Consider the following 19,825-nt stretch of genomic DNA (forward strand, 5'->3'; position numbering starts at 1 on the left):
AAATACACTTGCAGCATATCTCTCTGTTCTTTGTCCGTTTGCCTAATCTCTGGTTTTCTAATCTACTTGAGGTACAGCACTACTTGTTACTGCAGAATAGACTATTTTTGGTTTGAGGCCCACAACCTAAAATACAGCTTCATGGATGGATGGAGGGCACCTAACGGATCAAGTGACATTTAAGGATTTACTTTCTCCTTGCTAATATCTGTGAAAGTTGACATGGTAGATATATAGTCTTATCCTGTCAATGTATATGTAGATTTTTCTCCGCTTACTATCACTTACTCCCTAGAACAGGCACCCCCAAACTTGGTCTTCCAGCTGTTTTGGGACTACAACTCCCATCATCCCTAGCTAACAGGACCAGTGGTCAGAGATGATGGGAATTGTAGTCCCAAAACAGCTGGGAGGCCGAGTTTGGGGAGGCCTGCCCTAGAATAATGCAGAAAAATTGCTGTTCACTTGTGTTTCTGATAATGTTCATGTTATACTTATCCCTTGTGCGTTTTTAATCATTGATGATAATTTCTGCACACAAATACATGCACTCATAACTGAATGGTATTCTGTTTATCTCTTCTCTCCCCGTTCCCCCAACCAGCATTTAGCGCTAGCTGTGAAATTTCTTATGGCATACGCGATTGCTGATAAACCACGAGACATCCAGATAAAATTGGCAAGGCTGGAATTTGAATCTCTGGAGGCACTCAAGCAGCAGGTAAGAACTAAGAATATTGTAGGAATATTGCAGGTGAGAGAAAGATGGAAATTGTCACTACTATCCTTTTTTCCTACTGAGTTTTGTTACATACCCTTAAAACATCCAGTCCCTTAAAATAATTCATAATGCATTATTGCTACCAACTTTCAGTTTTTAATGGTGTAAATGATGGCTCGGCTGTATGGATACATGCCAATATATACAAGACCATTTCTTCTCTTGGCGTTTAATGTCTACTTACAATGTCAAAATAACGGGGTATTTCTAGTGCCAATGCACATTCATTGAGTTCTGCATTTGAGGCCACATTATTTGTCATTAACTCTTGTCTTTTCAAACTTGCCTAGGAGGCACATCAACTTTCTCAGCTTCTCCTGCTAAATTGCTCTAGTTATAGGTCCATCTCCCCAGCCTTTCCTAGCTGTAACTGTACTGCTAAGCCAAAGCAATTTGTTGTTAATTTGGGTTAAAGCAGCCCAAAATAATTTGGATAACTCAACAGTAACAAAAACAGTTACATCTCAATAATATTAAAATCTCACATAATAGAATACCCACACCTCTCTTATTCTGCCATCTCTGTACTACCACAGACCAATGACCAGAAACCCAACTAGACAGGAAAACTTAAGCTGGCTTCCAGAAAAAAGTCATGCTTGTGCTTTTGAGGCAGGGAGGATACTATAAATGTAGAGCAAATGCTGAGGCTGCTTCTTGCAGGCAATTTTTCTTGTTGCTGTTGATCTACTTAAGTTATTTTTAAAAACAACAGCTTTGTGCTTCTCTCATTCCTTGGGGCTTCTCTTCCCTTTCCTGGGATTGAAGAATTTAATAGTCTCCGAGTTAAGAAATATCTACCTGAACATTATCTACAGGTCCAATTAGCATGTATAAGACATTAGCTATTGTTTTCTCCAGGCTGATGTATTCAGCCTTTGAAGAATTATCCAATTATTGGCAGCTTCTACTGAAAAAGCCATCCAGACTGATGGTATTATATATACATGCAAATGCTAATAACTGACTTATGAAAAGTGAGCATGGAAATTTGAGACCATTCCACAGGGAAGCAGCCTCATCAGTTTTCAGATGAGATTCAGATACATCCTAATTCCAGTGGCTTGGAAAAAAGGGAGATCCCTAGAAGGTTTTGCATATGCTTTAACTAGATGCGCCTTATATCTGAATGCTGTGTCAGAGGTTCCATTTGAGACATTTCTCTTCCACTTCTTGGTGTGTGTTCCCATCCAGGTCAGGGCTCTCTTCCGCAGTAACTGCATATCAGGCTGAAGATTGAATCTAAGGTGTTACTGCTCAATTTTGCCTTCCTCAGATGCATTTATTGAGAAGAAACCATGGCTAGACAGCAGCTTTGCATAATATTACAAGAGCAGGATTGTAAACCTACTGGAGCTATTCCTTTTCACTGCATTAAAAGAGGGGAAAGTAGGTCACCCATTGAAACCTTAAACACACAAGTTATTCTAGTCACCTTTGGGTTAGAGCGTATAAAACATAATGCCAACTTCAATTTACTGAATCTTTCAGTCCGTAACTATTTGATTCCAGTTAAGGATATTTTCCTCAATTTTTGAAGTGTATCCCCATCATATTTGTCTAAGCCCCAAGAATTCAGACATGGCTTAGAAATTATTTGGTGAGCTGAGCCTCCTGAATATTAATGAAAGCTAAGCTGGCACTCTGTTGATTTGGTAGGCAGCCCTGTGGCAGACTCGCCTAACATGGCGCTGGTTTCATTCCCGCTGTCTCCACCTTAGTACACCTGTGGTCAGAGATGAAGCCCCTACTAAAATATTTATAATTAGCCATTGCTTTTATTTTTACTTTTTACTTTTGCAGATGTCTCTTGATTGTGTTCTGTACTGTGGGCTTACCCACCCTTCCTCTTGTTCCACTGCTTTCCCCACCGGGGAAACCGCTCTTTAGCGTTCAGTCGGAGTAAACAGCAACCAGATTTTCTGAGAATTGTCATTTGTTCTGACTGAGGCCTTCTCCACATTTACCTTTTGCCCTGCTCTTTCCAGGCACAGGCCTGGACTTTAAAGCTCTGTGTCAAGAGCCTGGGGTTTTCTTGGCCCAGAACTTTTCCCGTGGAAACCAGAACTTTAGCACTCAATCGGAGCAGATGTCAATATGCTATTGGCTCCTATTGAGCTTTAAAGAGTGAATTTTTCGGGGAAAGCTCCAGAGCAAAAAGAAGAGAAAAGTGTGTGTGTTTGGCGTTTTAAAGTGCAGACTGTGCCTAGAAAGAGCAGAGAAAATGTAAATGTGGATAAGCCCTTAAAGCTAAAGAGCAGGTTTTCCCTGGGAAAGGAACAGGGCAAGTGGAAAACGCCCCAGTCCCATCTCTAGTGTGGGTCAACCAGAAAACAACCTGGACCAGTTCTTTATAAACACGAGACAAGAAGAAATGTGGACAAGCCCAGCCTTTAAGCATTTGAGTTTTTAGTTAATGTAGTGAAGTAAAATGATTATATGAGCTGTCACTCATTGCTCCATTTCTCACGATGTGGACAAATTACATTGGTGCATGCTAAAGTAATTGAATGACTTGAGCACGTAGATATTGTTTTTAAAGAACGTTCTCACAAAATTATAACAGAATAGTCTCCATCATCTTTTACAAAGCTGTCTGCAAAAAGTATACTGTCATCTGCGATGGGCTTATATGGAAATTGGGAATGTTTTTAATTGTATATATTTCTAAGTATGCAGTGCAAAATTGGCAGCACTAGTTCATCCGTAAGACACTTGGATTAAATTTGGCAGTGCTGATTTTAAAGGAGATGGAGAAGATGATGTCAAAATGTTTTATCCGGGGTAGATGGGCCTGTTGTTTACATGCCAGTATTTCCAGGAGAACACTGTACATTTTGAAATGGGTGGGTGTTTCTCAATGCATGAGAATACTATTCTCCCTTTTGATTTTCATGGCATATATCATATTCAGTGCCAATGTACAAGTGCAGACATGTCCAGCATCTAATATATAAAATGCTTATCAGATCTAGGTGAGAAGAAAAATCCTTGTTTTCTGCTTTAGCTTGTTTGTTGTCTAAAGTGGGTCTGCTTGTGTGTAACTTGCAGTAATCCTGTCCTTGCATCACATAGTGTTTGGAATGTATGTAGTATTGCGGAAGCAGTTAAGAGAAGAAAAAACATATTTCAACCCACCATTAAGACGTAGGCTGCAGTTCAGTTGAAAGTGAGCTCAATCCTATTGAAATGAGTATTAAACACATTTCACTCTAGTTCAGCTTGTTCCCACAGTTTTGAAGAAATGCAAAGTACTGATATGGGGTATCAGTTTCTTATAAATTATTTTTCCCTGTTACGATTTAAAAACAAGTAGCTGGCAAGTAGTATTGCACCAGAGGCAGATTTTGGACAGTGCGACTGATTCTGCCACACTGGGCGCCTGAACTCTGACATAGTGAATTGAGCAGAACAGAAGGTGAGAGGTGGGGGCACGATGAATTTTGGACAGGGTGCTGCTGAAATTTGAAAGACCAAAGTCGGCCCCTGGTCACACCATTTTCATTTTTATGATACGGGACTCAGCACAGTTGTGAATGAGGACTTCCTTATCTCCGCCCCGTTAAGCTGAATGGAAGTGAAACAGAAGATCATGACATTGTTGTTCCACTCTTCTATTTATAGGGAATAATTAAGACCGGGTTAGAGAGGAAGATGGTCAAAAGGAGAGCAGAGGCAATGTTGCAGTGAGGACAATAGTGCTCTTGTTTCTTTCATTGAGCTGCTGTGAGCTTGTAACACTGGTGTTGCTATCCATGTTTTCCTCTTTCTGTGCTGTATTGTCACCGTATTTATGCTGAGTTGAACTGTACTGAACTGGTGCCAGCATTGTTTTCAGTCACCAGTGTAATGCACCAAGTATTTTGTAATCTTTCATATCAACTCTGTGGCCTGGGCTATTAATATCCATGTCTGACAGATGAATAACTGTAGCTGAGGAATCATAATGCCTAGAGTTGTCCAGAGGGTTTTGAGCCCCTCTGGCTCTTCTGTTTTACTTAACTTTAATACACATCAGTTTCATTTAATGTAAGAGAATCTTGCTGCTAAGGCTGCTGTGGTTCAGTATTCCTTCTCGGGGATGAACAGAGAGCCTGCTGTATCAAGTGCCACTCTCACTGCCACTGTGTAGGTAAGGGATAAAAAGGTAAAGGGACCCCTGACCATTAGGTCCAGTCGTGGCCGACTCTGGGGTTGCGGTGCTCATCTCGCTTTATTGGCCGAGGGAGCCGTCGTACAGCTTCCGGGTCATGTGGCCAGCATGACTAAGCCGCTTCTGGCAAACCAGAGCAGTGCATGGAAACGCCGTTTACCTTCCCGCTGGAACGGTACCTATTTATCTACTTGCACTTTGACGTGCTTTCAAACTGCTAGGTTGGCAGGAGCAGGGACCGAGCAACAGGAGCTGACCCCGTTGCGGGGATTCGAACCGCCAACCTTCTGATCGGCAAGTCCTAGGCTCTGTGGTTTAACCCACAGCGCCACCCGCGTCCCTAGGTAAGGGATACAGCAGGGTAATTGGCATGGTGATCTTGCCCATAGCCACTGCAGGGGAGGTAAGCTTCAACCAGCACCCTGTGCTTGGATACTTCACCTAGGTCATGTGACACGATCAGATCAGTGAGAGGATGTCTCTGCCAAAGCCTGATCATGTCAGGGCAGGCTATGATCATCCAGATCATGTGATAGAATTAGGCCAATAGAAGAGCACCTTTCCCTAGCCTGTTCGACAGGCTGCCCCTCGGTTGCATTTGAAATCTGCATGTGTATCATATGCATACGGACCAATATCATCAAGAAGTTGTTTGTATGAGTGCAGCAGCCATAGCTTGCCTATCACCCCAAGTTTCACATTACCTCAAACAACGTGCTTACAGTGGAGGCAACTCATATATTTAGTGGTGAGACACTGAGTGTATGATGGGCATCTTTTGATTAGTCCTCTGAGAGGTAAGGAATTCTGTATCGGCTAGATTAGTTAGCATTTTCCCTTTGGAAAGCTGAGAGCTGGCCCCTGAAAGCAGAGGTGTCACTTATTTGTGGATAGCATGTTTAGTATTCAGATTCAGTCCCCAGCATCTTTTAACTAAAAATCCCAGGTGGCGAGAAACACCAGTAAACCCCGGTTAACAGTACTGAGCTCAGCTATTCCATTGCTTTGGCTCAATATAAAACAGTGCTCCCTAAATTAAGATGTACACCCCAAAACCTGAAAGATAAAAACTTTAACTTAGCTAGTCTTGATAGCATTTTTCTTTTGCTGAACTTTGTGTTACCTGTCAGTGATAACAGGATATGTGAGATAACACCAAGTGCATGGGGCGTGATGATAAAATTAGGTCTGTAATGAGGGATAATTGAGAATTAGCATCAAAACTTTTAATTAAATATGTGTGAAACTTATGTAATTAGTTATTTCCTGTTGGTGGAATTGTGAAAAAAACCTTTCTAGAAAGTTGAGGTTTTCTTCTCGGATTGTTTGACCTCTTCCATGACATTGGGTAACTGTAGGTACACCCTGATGCACTTAAATAATCATTGCTAAGATACATTTCTGCCAGGCTTAATATCTGACCTATATCCTAATGATAATATTTAAAATTAAAATTCTCTAATTGCACTAGAGAGTGTGCATCATGGTTCTATAGGAGAATATGCAGGACAACAGAAAAAGTCTGGGTGGCTTCAGTAAACTATTAAAGATGCCTAGTTATCATGAATATAGTAATGCCAAATGGTTTCATATTGGACAACAGCCATACAAGAAATATGTAAAATAACTAAGCAAGTATTAGACACCACCCCAGAATTGGACCTACTAAACATCTTCCAAGACAACAATGCCCATTTACACCACAAAGAACTCATAACCCATCTACTTTCAGCAGACAGAAACACCATAACCAGACACTGGAGAGACCTGTAAGGAGTAAGGATGGACCAATGGTACCGAATAGTATGGGAAACAGCCCTACAAGAAAAATTAACCAATAAACTGAAACTGACACGGGGACAAACAGAAAAAGACGCCTTCACCCCGGTATGGCTCCCCTTTATCACATACACAGCCCAACAAGACAATGACAATAACCCACCAACAGCATACAAATCAATATGGCTAACCTGATCCAAAACACCCACCCACCCCACTTACACACAAAAACAAAGATCACCACAGCCAATCACAAACAAACAACCACACCATAGGCTAACTCCAACCTCTCTCACCACCAGAAACACAAATGAACAGCAGAGAACCTGCATGAGCAATGCTGACACGAAACCCTACATACATTAAGCAAAATAGGAACATCTCCACCCGACCCCCCCAACTCCCCCCCCCCAATGTCTCAACAAATGAAACTGATTTGTAAAAATGTTACATGGAAAAAATACGAGAGACATTACACATACTTCTGTAAAACAAGAAAATCTTTAATAATAAAAAACAAAACAAAAAACCCCATTCGTTTTGGAAATTGAGGAAAGTGTTTGCAAAGCATTGAGAGTAGGATTTCCAGAAAGGTAAGGTATTCATGGTGGGGAGAGGCAATCATACAGCTGCCCTGTCCCCAGCCCATGAATGTGCATCAAATATAAAAATAAGCACTTTGAAGAGGTCGTGGAAACTGATTGGAAGCCAGTGGAGATGGCAAAGTGCTAGCTTAGTGTGTTCATATTGCTCCATCCTGATTTGCAATCTCCCATATTCCAGACTAACTAAAGTCTTTGGGCAGTTTTCCAAACCATCTCCATGTACAGCAGATTGCTGTCATCCAAACAAGTAGTTAACAAGGCACTGATTGCTAAAGTAAGACTCTGTTCAGGTAGTGTTCTATATCACTCATATCAGCCTAAACCAGTGTTTCTCAAACTTGGGTCTCCAGCTGTTGTTAGACTACAACTCCCATTATCACTGGCCCTGCCAGCTAAGGGGGGGGGGTTGTAGTCCAACAGCTGGAGACCCGAGTTTGAGAATACAGACAAAATGACAATTAAAAGAGAACAAAAACAAAACCACACAGTAGCATTAAAAACCCATCAAAAACCAGGATAAACAAAATGCTCGTTGCAGCTTTCTTAAAGCTAGACAAAGGAGTCAGCTTGGTCTCGCGAGGACTTAATGTGCTGTAACTCCATGCTCCAAAACTTCCAGATTTGATGGTTGTAACATGCTCTACATGGGCCTACCATTGGAGATGATTTGGGCACTTCAGTTGGTCCAAAATGCAGCAGCCAGATTACTGGATGGAGTTCCATTTAGATCTCACACAACCCCTGTTTTAAAACAGCTGTGTTTTGGGGCCTAATTCAAGCTGCTGACTTTGGTGTTTAAAGCCTGAAGTGACTCAGGCCCAAGTAATCTGCTATAAACCTCAAAGCCTGACTGAGGACTTGGATGATACCTTCCCAGAGTAGATAATACGTTACTTCTAAGTGCCACCGTCCACTGAAGGGCTAACTGCATGTAAACCTGCTTATCACAGCAGTGGCCCAGAGTGCCTTCCACCAGCTTCAGCTGGTGGCCCAGCTACGCTCCTATCTGGACAGGGATAGCCTAACTATTGTTGTCTATGCTCTGGTAACTTCAAGGTTAGATTACTGCAATGTGTTATATCATGGATAGGCAAACTAAGGCGCGGGGGCTGAATCTGGCCCAATCATCTTCTAAATCCAGCCCGCGGATGGTCTGGGAATCAGCATGTTTATACAGGAGTAGAATGTGCCCCTTTATTTAAAATGTATCTCTGGGTTATTTGTGGGGCATAGGAATTCGTTCCTGTGAGCTTTTCTGTGAACTGCCCTGAGACCTCTGGGTATAGGGCAGTATATAAATTCTAATAATAATAATAATAATAATAATAATAATAATAATAAAATAATAATAATAATAATGATGATGATGATGATGATGTTCAGTTTAGTTTTTGCTGTTAATAAAAAGCCTCAGAAGGGAGGAATTTGGAGCAGAGAAATAACATTGCTGGTCTGTTGTGGCACTTGTACCTTTGCTGCATCTTTCAGGCCAAGAGCCTTCCACAATGCATTGATGTGTTCAAAGCCTGAAAGCTGGTACAGTGGTACCTCGGGTTACATACGCTTCAGGTTACAGACTCCGCTAACCCAGAAATAGTGCTTCAGGTTAAGAACTTTGCTTCAGGATAAGAACAGAAATCGTGCTCCAGCAGCGCAGCAGCAGCGGGAGGCCCCATTAGCTAAAGTGGCACCTCAGGTTAAGAACAATTTTAGGTTAAGAATGGACCTCCGGAACGAATTAAGTACTTAACCCGAGGTACCACTGTACTTTCATAATTACCGTATTTTTCGCCCCATAGGACGCACCGCCCTATAGGACGCAGGCAGCTCTCCGTGACCCTCCGAAGGCTGGCGCGGCTTGGCGCCGGGCTCCGGAGGGATGCGCAGAGCTTCCTGAAGCCTGGAGAGCGAGAGCCTCTCGCTCTCCAGGCTTCAGCAAAAGCCTGTATTCGCCCCGTAGGACGCACCCACATTTCCCCTTCATTTTTGGAGGGGGAAAAGTGCGTCCTATCGGGCGAAAAATATGGTATTTCTCTTTGATTCTGGTAGTTGCATCTGTCAAAAATCAACAAATCTTGTCATTTTAACCTGTTGGTCATGTTATGGAGCATATTACTGTATTTAAACTTCAGTCAGTTTTATGCCTCAAATGAACTGTGATGATCACCTGTTTTGACTTCCTGCATGACCCAGTAGCTCATCAGAGCTACAACAACAGGATATGCTTGAGGCTTTAATCATGTGTCTGTTCAGTTGATACACTTTATGACTTCAGCCTTATATAATGCAATAATATATTCACTGTTGTGGTCACACCAGTGCATCCTACGCAGTCTGAATAAGGGTAGCATAGCGCTATTCCTTTGTCTGTGCTGCAACTGTTCTTTTCTATGCAGGCATCTTTTATTCACAGCAAACTCATCTGACTATAAACAGCCACTTCTCCCCCGGGCAGCCAAACCTAAAGTGTTTGTCTCCTTGGGTATGCGTAATATTTTGAAGCAAACCCTAAATGTATTGGGACAGCGGTGGGGTTAAAAAGAAATATTTCTGAGACCTTGTTTTAATGTTGAAGCCTTGTAGTCTGCTACTTTCAAAATAAAGGTCATCCTTTTCACTCAGATTGTATGATTGGCTATTAATTAAAAGGGCCTAGTAATGTCTATAATTTAGCATCCATCCCTAAAATATTGTTATCAAAGCAGTAAGGGACATGGATTGAGACAGATTATATATATATTTAGAGATTAGAAGGTGGTAGGATGCAACCATAGTTGCTTATGATGTGTTTTCTTGGTTTATCTCTCTTTACAAGTCTTGCAGGTTTTTATAATATCCCACAAAATCTCTGGCTGCAGATAGGCAATAAATAAATGTTGTTCACTGGCGGTAGAGAATCTGTGACGCTCTAGGTGCTGTTAGGCTCAACTACTTAATAACCTTCATTAGGCCAGGGATAATGGGATTTGTAGTTAAGCATTTAGTTCGAAAGCACGTCAAAGTGCAAGTAGATAAATAGGTACCGCTCCGGCAGGAAGGTAAACAGCGTTTCCGTGCACTGCTCTGGTTCGCCAGAAGCGGCTTAGTCCTGCTGGCCACATGACCCGGAAGCTGTATGCCGGCTCCCTCGGCCAATAAAGTGAGATGAGCGCCGCAACCCCAGAGTCGGTCACGACTGGACCTAATGGTCAGGGGTCCCTTTACGTTTTTATTTGGAGGCCCACAGGCTGAATGGCTAACAATGTCTCTCTTCTACCTGGGCAGGATTAATTTAAGGAAATTGATGTAGATGGTTTTGCTTTCCTTGTAATCAAATAAAGCTGTGATACGCTTTAACCCTAATGCCAAAGTCCACAAGCTCAAAAACTGTTTCTCTCTGCAAGTTCATTATTACTGCCGCCTTTCTGATTCCATGCATCCAAGGAAGGCTGACTTCAGTTCTAAACTTGCAAGTTTTTTTTTTTTTAAGACAATGGAATACAGTACTTGTCAATAGTCTGCAAATTATTATGATGCTGTATAGTGCAGAAGCCTAACTCTAGGTAGAAAGTATTCTGATTTGGGCTATAATCTGCATGTTGCAGTGCAGTTCTTAGCCTGTGGAAGTTTAAGGTGTGAGATGTTTGCCAAAATGGGCTTAGAGTGAAGGTACAAGAGTCCTCCAGGAAGCCATATATAGAACTTAAATACTCCCTGGTGGGGAGTCTGAAATGTTGAAAGAGTCTGTCATGTTGCCCACATGCGATTATCTGTGCCATTTATATATTGAAAAGGCCAAAAGTTTAGAAAATGGTCATGCAATCTCTGTCTGTCTGTCTGTCTGTCTGTCTGTCTGTCTCTCTCTCCCTCCAGTTGTAGCTTGAGAGCAAGAAAGCTGCCTGACAGTCAAAAATCCTAGAGATCCTTTCGCTGTCACAATATATGAAGGTTATATAACATATATAAAGCAGGTTACGTAAGTGCTGCCCTGTAATGCAGTCAATCAGTCCTATTTTGGAAACTGATTATAATTGGAGTATTAAAGAACATTTCACAAATTCAACTGAGAAAAAACACAGAATTCCAGTGACAGCACTTAATATCAGCAATTTTGAGCTAGTCATATTTTCCTGAATCTATTAAATGCAGCAGGATCAGCTGTAATATAAAAGCAACCTGAGCACTTTGTATTCATTTTAATTAAGAGCAAAAGCTGGGAGCTTTATAAATCCTAATCTTCTAGAGCAAACCCACACTTGTTTATTTTTTTTTTGATAGAATGGTTGTGTGTATATGAAAATGCATGTGTGTTTAAAAGAACTAGTAATCTCAAAACAATGTATATTTTTATCCACTTACCTTTTTCTCACCTCAAATCAGTCAGTTGTGCATACACCAAACAGAGCGCTGCATCTGATCTGGAAACCAATTGCCCAATAGAGATCTGTATTGTCATCATAGCAAATGCGTATTGATTGCATTATCATATATGAATAGATTTTTTCCCCTTTAAATTTATGAATAATCCACAGGATCAGGTCCAGAACACATCTCCTAACGAACAGGGAGGCCCAGCTTTTCATACGAAGTGGACCGCGAGAGTACTTTGAGGCGGAAACTGCGGGTAGCAGACTGCTTTGTTTTGTGGGGAGGGGAGCATGGACACAATTAGATACTGCTCCCCCCCCCCCCGCAGCCCCTGTGCTACCTTCTCAAAGCTGGCTAAGTTCCTATGCCCTTTTAAAATGTGTTTTTTTGGGGGGGGCTATCGGGTTGTTGTTTTTCTTCTTGTGTATTTTGTGATTTTATATATTGATTTTATTCTGTGAACTGCCCTGAGACCCCTGGGTATAGGGTGGTATACAAATTCAATTAATAATAATAATAAGAAGAAGAAGAAGAAGAAGAAGAAGTGAGATGCCAAGCTTTGGGAAGGAGGCACAAGGTTCTGGCAGGGTCCTAGAGCCCTCTCGCTTCCTTCCCAAAGCTGGGAAAGTGCTAACTAGGCTTTGGGAAGGAAGTGGAGGCTCTAGGACCCTGTTAGAGTCTTCATGCCTCCTTCCCAAAGCCCAGCGCCTCGCTTACCTGGGTTTGGGAAGGCAATGTGAGGGCTGAGCGGGGGCATCAGATGTTGCTGAGGGTTGCCAAAAAGGGCTCTGAGGGCTGCATGTGACCCTCAGGCCACTCATTGGACCACTTTTGCTTCACACCTTGTGAGAGAATAATGCCCGTTCCAGGCCTTCCTGCCTCTTAATTGATTATTAGGAAGTTCCATGTGCAAATATCACACTCATACCCATTAATGTATGGACAAAAGAGAGGACCGAAAGAGAGCTCAAATCTGAATGAAATGGGCATGTCCTGGTTTTTGCATATACAGTGGTACCTTGGTTCTCGAACTTAATCCGTTCCGGGAGTCTGTTTGACTCCCAGAACGGTTTGAAAACCAAGACGCAGCTTCCGATTGGCTGCGGGAGCTTCCTACATTCAAGCATAAGCTGCAGAAGCCACATCAGACGTTCAGCTTCCAAAAAATGTTCGCAAACCGGAACAATTTGCGGCGTTCAGGAGCCAAGTTGTTCGAGAACCAAGCCATTCGGGAACCAAGGTACCACTGTACAATCAAATTTAGAAATTATCACTATAATTTAAATAGGAATACATGTATTTCACCTGTGGGGGACACTATGACCAGGTAACCTGTCTGTGCCTGCTCAGTCAGCTTTCCAGATGCTAACTGCTGATGGGAAACTACATGGCCCCTCTCCCAACTTGCAGTTCTGTGATTTTAACTAGGGTTGGAGTAGCCAGCTGTTCAAATAGAGGATTGTCCTCTGTAAAGCAGGTAGGGATGGACAGATGAGTCCATTTCAATTGTCCCAGGTTTTGATTTTTTCTAGTCTTAAATTTAGTTCCCCAGATCTCTGCAACAATTTAAAAAAAAATAAAAAATCTGCAGCATTTTTGTGCAGATTTCTCCTAATAAACACATAAAGGTAAAGGTAAAGGTACCCCTGCCCGTATGGGCCAGTCGTGTCCGACTCTAGGGTTGTGTGCTCATCTCGCTCTAGAGGCCGTGAGCCGGCGCCGTCCGAAGACACTTCCGGGTCGCGTGGCCAGCGTGACGAAGCTGCAGCTGGCAAGCCAGCACCAGCGCAGCACATGGAAACGCCGTTTACCTTCCTGCTATAAAGCAGTCCCTATTTATCTACTTGCACTTAGGGGTGCTTTCGAACTGCTAGGTGGGCAGGAGCTGGGACCGAACGACGGGAGCTCACCCCGCCGCGGGGATTCGAACCGCCGACCATACGATCGGCAAGTCCTAGGCACTGAGGTTTTACCCACATGTTTATATGTATTTGTTCCTAATACAAAAAATTGCAAAATGATCTTTCTTAATCTAATATGTTCTTGTATGCTATTTTCACTAATGCAGTATATGCATTATTCACTAGTATATGCATTATTTGTACACATTATTTGACTGGAGAACTACTTTGCAAAATTTGGAGCAGTGTGAATTTTGAATGATGGCTGTGTTTTGATTTGTTGAGTGTTTCAGAAGGTACAGGTTTGGTCAGTTCAGATTGAAATGCAAATTGCATCAAAATTGTCTCCCAACCCTAAAATCAGGGCCGAGGACTACCTTAGCAACTGCTACATGCTCAGATCTGTTAAAGTGGGGAGCAGTGCCTTGAAAACCCTCGTTTATTATGCTACTGTAGCATGCTACTTTAGGTAAATACCGGAATTATTGAAGTAAATCACAGAATCTGTCTTAGAAATACCCCTTCACACCAAGCAATTCATTTAAATTGATTGAATTAGGTTACAGGCACATAAAGAATGAACTGTGTCCTGCTTTCATCAACAATATTCTTTATTTGGACACAATCTTAGGCCTGCCAACTGCTTTAAACTGCATTTAATTTGCCCTCATTATACCCCACATTTCATCTACAACATTCACAAAAGCTTGGTTCTCAAGGACTTTCTTGGACTGGGAAGAGAATGTACCGCTTTTTGTAGGAAAGCCTTAAGGCAAACAAAAGCAAATGGTGAAACCTTCTCTCAATGAAAATGGAGGGGGGTAGTCAAAGGAAAGCTGTGAATTTAGGGCACCTTTCTAACTTGTACCTAGTATTTGCTTTCACTGATCTTGGGTTGATGTCAAGTTCACACTGTACTTAGGCCTGTCATGTTGAAGACAATACCTGCAATAACTAAATTCTCTCTCAAATTGATATTGGTGTTCTAAAAGGTGAAAAATTATATTTAGGGATACATGCATCTTTCTGCATATGTCAGCTATTCATATATTTGTGTGGCTAAATTTCCCAAGCATCTCTTTGTTTTCTGAATAAGAGTTTATTTCAGGGGCGTTGGAATACTCCTATAGTTAAGGCAAGTAGCAACAATAAGGTCCACCCATTATTCATTCCGTACCACAATGAACTTTCCACCAGAAGGATGAAGTTGCTTTGAAACCTGGGGTGCTTGGTAGGCCTAAAATGGTCTGGATGGTCTGGTGTTGTATTTGCAAAAAAGTGAGAAGGGTTAAGTACAATCTTCCAGCACAGCACCACTTTGCTTTAAAATTGCACAACGCCAATACCACTTTGCAACAGAAAAGATTTGGGAACTCAGTTGTCTAACTTGATCTTCTGCGTAAATCTCCTTGGGAGCCTATTTTAGAGGGAAAGAGACACTAACTTATTCACTGAACTATAAATAAACTATAAACTTAAATCATTAAGGAAATCATTCCTACCTAGAATCTGTATGTTGCACGTTTTCTTTTTGCCTCTTTAAAATCTTGAAAACTTGCTTTGAATTTTTTAACTGCTGGTATGATTCACTGGGCAACAATTTTTTACTTTTTGAATGTTGTCTAGATTTCTACAATTGATTTAGGGTATTTTTGCACTGCTGAATCAGGAAATGGCATCCGTTTCTCTCCATCAGGTCAGGTTTTTGTGCTATGTTGATTTGAAAAAAATCAGATCTTGTGACAAAATCAATTACATTTTTGTGGCATTATCAGCTGATTTTTGTCAACACATATCATCCTAAATATGTTTTTAAGAGAAAAAAATGTTTTTCCAACAACATATATTGATTACCTGATAGAAACATCGATTACGGTAAACTGAATGGTGGGCATTGATAAAGGTAAGTACACGTAAATTGCATGTTGCTTCACCATTTTTCAAACTTCAGGGCTTGAACTTCCGTTTCTCGGAACTCCTGGAATGCTCAGCAGCAGGGAGGTCTCTCTTCAGAGTCCAACAGTAGTCAGCCATCATGACTGCGTCCCAGCGACCCTGATACCTGGTCTCCATCTCTTTCATGTCCTGATGGAATCTCTCCCCCTGCTCGTCACTCACGGAACCCAGGTTCTCAGGAAACTGGTCCATATGTGAAAATAAGTAGTGCATCTTGACGCTCATGTTGCAGCCCAGGTTTCTGAAAGCAGTCAGCATGTTGTTGACAAGTTCTGCGTAGTTTCTGGCCTTATTGTTGCCAAGAAAGTTCTTCACTACCAGAACAAATGCCTTCCACGCTTCCAGTTCCACTTCGTTCATTGAGTTTCCGAACTCTGGATCTCTGATGAGCTGACAGATCTGAGGACCGTCAAAGATGCCAGCTTTCAACTTCTCCATGGTCAATCCTGGAAAAGCCTGGCACAAGTAAGTGAAGCAGTCACCATCCTTGTCCAGAGCCTTGGTGAACTGCTTGATTAAGCCGAGCTTGATGTGCAGCTGTGGGAAGAGTATTCTGTCTCTGTCCACCAGAGGGTCGTTGATGACGTTCCTTTTTCTGCAAGGCACCAATTCCTCCCGCACAGGCCAGTCCTTCTTCGTGTAATGCTGAGCACGGTCCCTACTATCCCACATGCACAGAAAACATGGGTACTTGGTGAAGCCAGACTGTTGTCCCAACAAAAAGTTCACCATCTTCAGGTCAACACAAATAAACCACTTATGCTGATCATAACCAATTTTCTCCAGCACATACTTCACCGCTTCATAGTTCTCCTTCAGTGTAGTTGAGTGAGCCAGGGGTATAGAGGCAAACTGGTTGCCGTTGTGTAGCAGAACACATTTCAGTGATTGCTTGCTGCTGTCAATGAACAGTCTCCAATCTTTGGGTTCGTACTGTGGCCCTCCAAGCTTGACCAGAAGCTGCGCAATATCTGCACAGTACACCAAGTCCTTCTCTTCCAAGAAAAAACGGAGGTACTCTTGATGCCTGTTGCCCAAGAAGCTGATGCGAGCACTGTCAGAGAGGAGGTTTTTTTTCCTTCAATCTGGATGCCAACAGTTCGGCAGAGAGTCCTTTGACAAGCTGAGGTCGCGAACTAGATCATTCAACTCCTTTTGGGAAAATGGATGTGGAGCATCATCTTCAAGAACCACTTCTTCTTCTTCATGTCCTTCAACACTGCAGGCATCTTCCTCACTAATGTCAGGAAGTTCTCTGAAGATAGGCACTGGAATTTCATCACAATGAGCTACAGGACGACGTGCTGATTGAAGATCAGGATACTTGAGGCTGCTCCGGGTCTTTCTGTTGATCCCAGTCACATCAACAGCGCAGAAGTAGCAGTCAGTGACATGGTTTGTCAGCTCCCTCCTAACCATGGGAATTCCAAAGTTCAGACTCCTCTTGCCATTGGTCCACCCACGTAGAGTCTCGGTGCATGCCTTGCACACCATGTGTGGCACCCAAGCTTTATCCTGGTCACCAAATTTAATACCAAAATAAGCATGGTAAGCAACTTTATGCTTTGCCGCACCAATTTATGGAAGATTTCGAGGTTTTATGACTTCAAACTGATACCTTTTCAACATAATCACCCAGAACTATCGGACCTGAATACTTCTTGTCATTAAAATAATCATTTCCAATCAAAACAATTATTCGACATGGCATTTTACCCCCACCAACTTCTTCTAAAATGCTCCACACAAGGGTACATGTGAACAAAAACATAAAAAAGACGTGGCCATAGCTCAAAAACTTGACCTGATTCAGCAAAACCAATGTGATTTTTGGATTCAGTGCATCAGATTTGTCCTAAATCAACTGAAAAAACGCAGACAACAAATTTGTTGTTGACCAGTGAATTGTAATGGTGCTAGGAGCCAGAAGACCATACTCCCCCTTTTTAACTTCAGTCTTGCCCCTCTTACATGAGGAGTCCCCTTTTCCCACTCTATATAACACTGGTCCTGAAACACCTACATTGGCTCCCAGTACATTTCCAAGCACAATTCAAAGTGTTGGTGCTGACCTTTAAAGCCCTAAATAGCCTCGGCCCAGTATACCTGAAGGAGCGTCTCCACTGCCATTGTTCAGCCCGGACACTGAGGTCCAGCTCTGAGGACCTTCTGGCAGTTCCCTCCCTGTGAGAAGTGAGGTTACAGGGAACCAGGCAGAGGGCCTTCTCGGTGGTGGCACCCACCCTGTGGAATACCCTCCTGTCAGATGTCAAGGAAATAAACAACTATCTGACTTTTAGAAGACAACTGAAGGCAGCCCTGTTTAGGGAAGTTTTTAATGTTTGATGTTTTATCGTGTTTTTAGTATTCTGTTGGAAGCAGCCCAGAATGGCTGGGGAAACCCAGCCAGATGGGCGGGGTATAAATAATAAAATTATTATTATTATTATTATTATTATTATTATTAGGCATGGGTCAACTCCCAGGAGGATTTCTCTAGCAGTACAGTAATTTGTCAATGAATATACAAATAGTCATGTTACATCTGAGAGGGAGTGAAAGTGACCTGAGAAGATCAAAGATCATGATTCCTCTTTGTGCAAGTGTTGCATATAAGCAGACTACCTCCTTTAATAGTTTGTGGATAATTACAAAACTGTGTAGTATCAGGCCTAACCTAGAGACCTGGGTGGCTGTAGTACAGAAAAAGCCAAATTGTCCATGCCATTTGCTCTATTTATCCCCCCTCCCCAATACTTTGCTAGGTGATGGTGAACGTGTAATGAGATCTTTGCAGGAGTGATTCTTTAAAAAATGGAGTTGACTCTATTATGAACGGAAAGCTTCTGTATGAATGCTCACTGGGGCAGAGTAATACAATTAACAATACTTACCACTGTCAAATTCAATACATATAAAAGGATCACCACTTCCCTTCTAATTTCTTTGACCGTGACATCGGGATGCCTGTCATTGCACAGAATAAGAAATTCATACCTTTGTATGTGGTTCTTCAAGTGGTCCATGTTGACTCTCCAGGTTAGTGTTGAACAGGCTCTGGGTTGCCAAGGCAACAATCTGCTGTCGTCTTGAGATGTTGGAGGGTGCTTAAATGGTAAGATTGCCTTCTGAGAGTGCGTTACTATATTTAACATTTTAGGGCCATTCAGAAAATTATCTTAACTACAAAAGGCTTTGAGCAGGCAGTGGGCTGCTGCAATGTGAACCTTCAGTCAAAGCTGAAATCTCTGGTGTGAAAATAGAGTCCAGAATTTATTCAGAGTAAAGTGGTCAGTGCTGCTTGATTTCTATTGGAGTGTTGTGATTTTTGAATCTTTGTCACATGGTAGTTCCTTCAACCAATTCAATATTCCCTCGTGTGTTATAATGTGCTCACTATGTTCCCGCTGTGTTGCATAATAGTTAAGCAAGGCTTCTGTGGCCTAGTTCTTCTTTTGTGTGGCTTAAGTGCAGGGCTTTTAAGCAAAACACATGTATTTGGGTTTTAGGCACTGTTGTTATTCAATCAGCACACGTTGCATGTGTCAGGGGTTCTTATGAGTATATATAATATTAGGGTTTGGCCGGGCAGAAAATTTCCCTTGAGCTTTTGGCCTGTGCTTACTCCCTAGACAGACGGATGCTGACCAGTCACTCCCACTAATCTTGCAAGTGCCCAACCTGTGATTTGGATTAGCAAGGATCAGGATAGGCAGTATGTGCCATAAAGTAGATATTTAAAATGACACATTTCAGATTTGGCAGGGCTGCAAGGAAGATTATTTTCTGATTATATTTAGTCTCCATCCACATGGTTTTGCTGTCGGTGTTGCTTTACAATGTGACTCCTTGCTGCCTGCTGCCTACTCCATATATACAGTATATATATGGTTTTTCAGATTAAAATTTTACAGTCACATATTCAACATATAACATAAAAACAAGATTCCAAGGAATCTCTTGGACTTCCCTCCTCTCTTTGGTGAGTCCTTTTGTTAATCATTTTCTCCTGCATCTTTTGTAATCCAAATATTTTACCTCTCCATTGTATCCAAAATTCACCGTTAAACTACAAGTGATATTGCAATCCTACTTACAATGTTAATTGTTTACTATGGTCTTTAAGATAAGTTATAAATTTTCCCCATTCCTTCTTAAAATTTTGGTTGTCATGATTTCTGATTCTTCTGGTCATTTTAGCCATTTCGGTATAATTCATCAACTTGATGTGCCTTATCTGTTCATCACTTTCCAGGGTTTGTCTCAGAAGCTGCATAGTTGCATTTTTATTTGCTTTCCCTAT

At 41.9% G+C, this 19,825-nt stretch overlaps 1 protein-coding gene and 1 long non-coding RNA gene across 6 annotated transcripts in view; one reads left to right on the forward strand and one right to left on the reverse strand.

Annotated features, from left to right (window-relative positions):
- The window catches only part of LOC308459584, a 158,189-nt gene that overhangs the window by 92,543 nt on the left and 45,821 nt on the right, over nt 1-19,825 (reverse strand). The window lies entirely within an intron of this gene.
- The window catches only part of ANO10 (anoctamin 10), a 96,447-nt gene that overhangs the window by 56,348 nt on the left and 20,274 nt on the right, over nt 1-19,825 (forward strand). For all 5 annotated transcript variants that reach the window (XR_013978033.1, XR_013978034.1, XM_080974774.1 and 2 more), the window contains exon 12: nt 605-721. Coding sequence is in view for 3 of the 5 variants with exons in the window: in XM_080974774.1 (XP_080830900.1) it covers nt 605-721 (117 nt within the window). In the remaining 2 variants the exon portion in view is untranslated. The remainder of the gene's footprint in view (nt 1-604; nt 722-19,825) is intronic.

Source organism: Podarcis pityusensis (genome assembly GCF_964106645.2).
Source record: "Podarcis pityusensis genome assembly, chromosome: 12".
Classification (NCBI taxonomy): Eukaryota; Metazoa; Chordata; class Lepidosauria; order Squamata; family Lacertidae; genus Podarcis; species Podarcis pityusensis.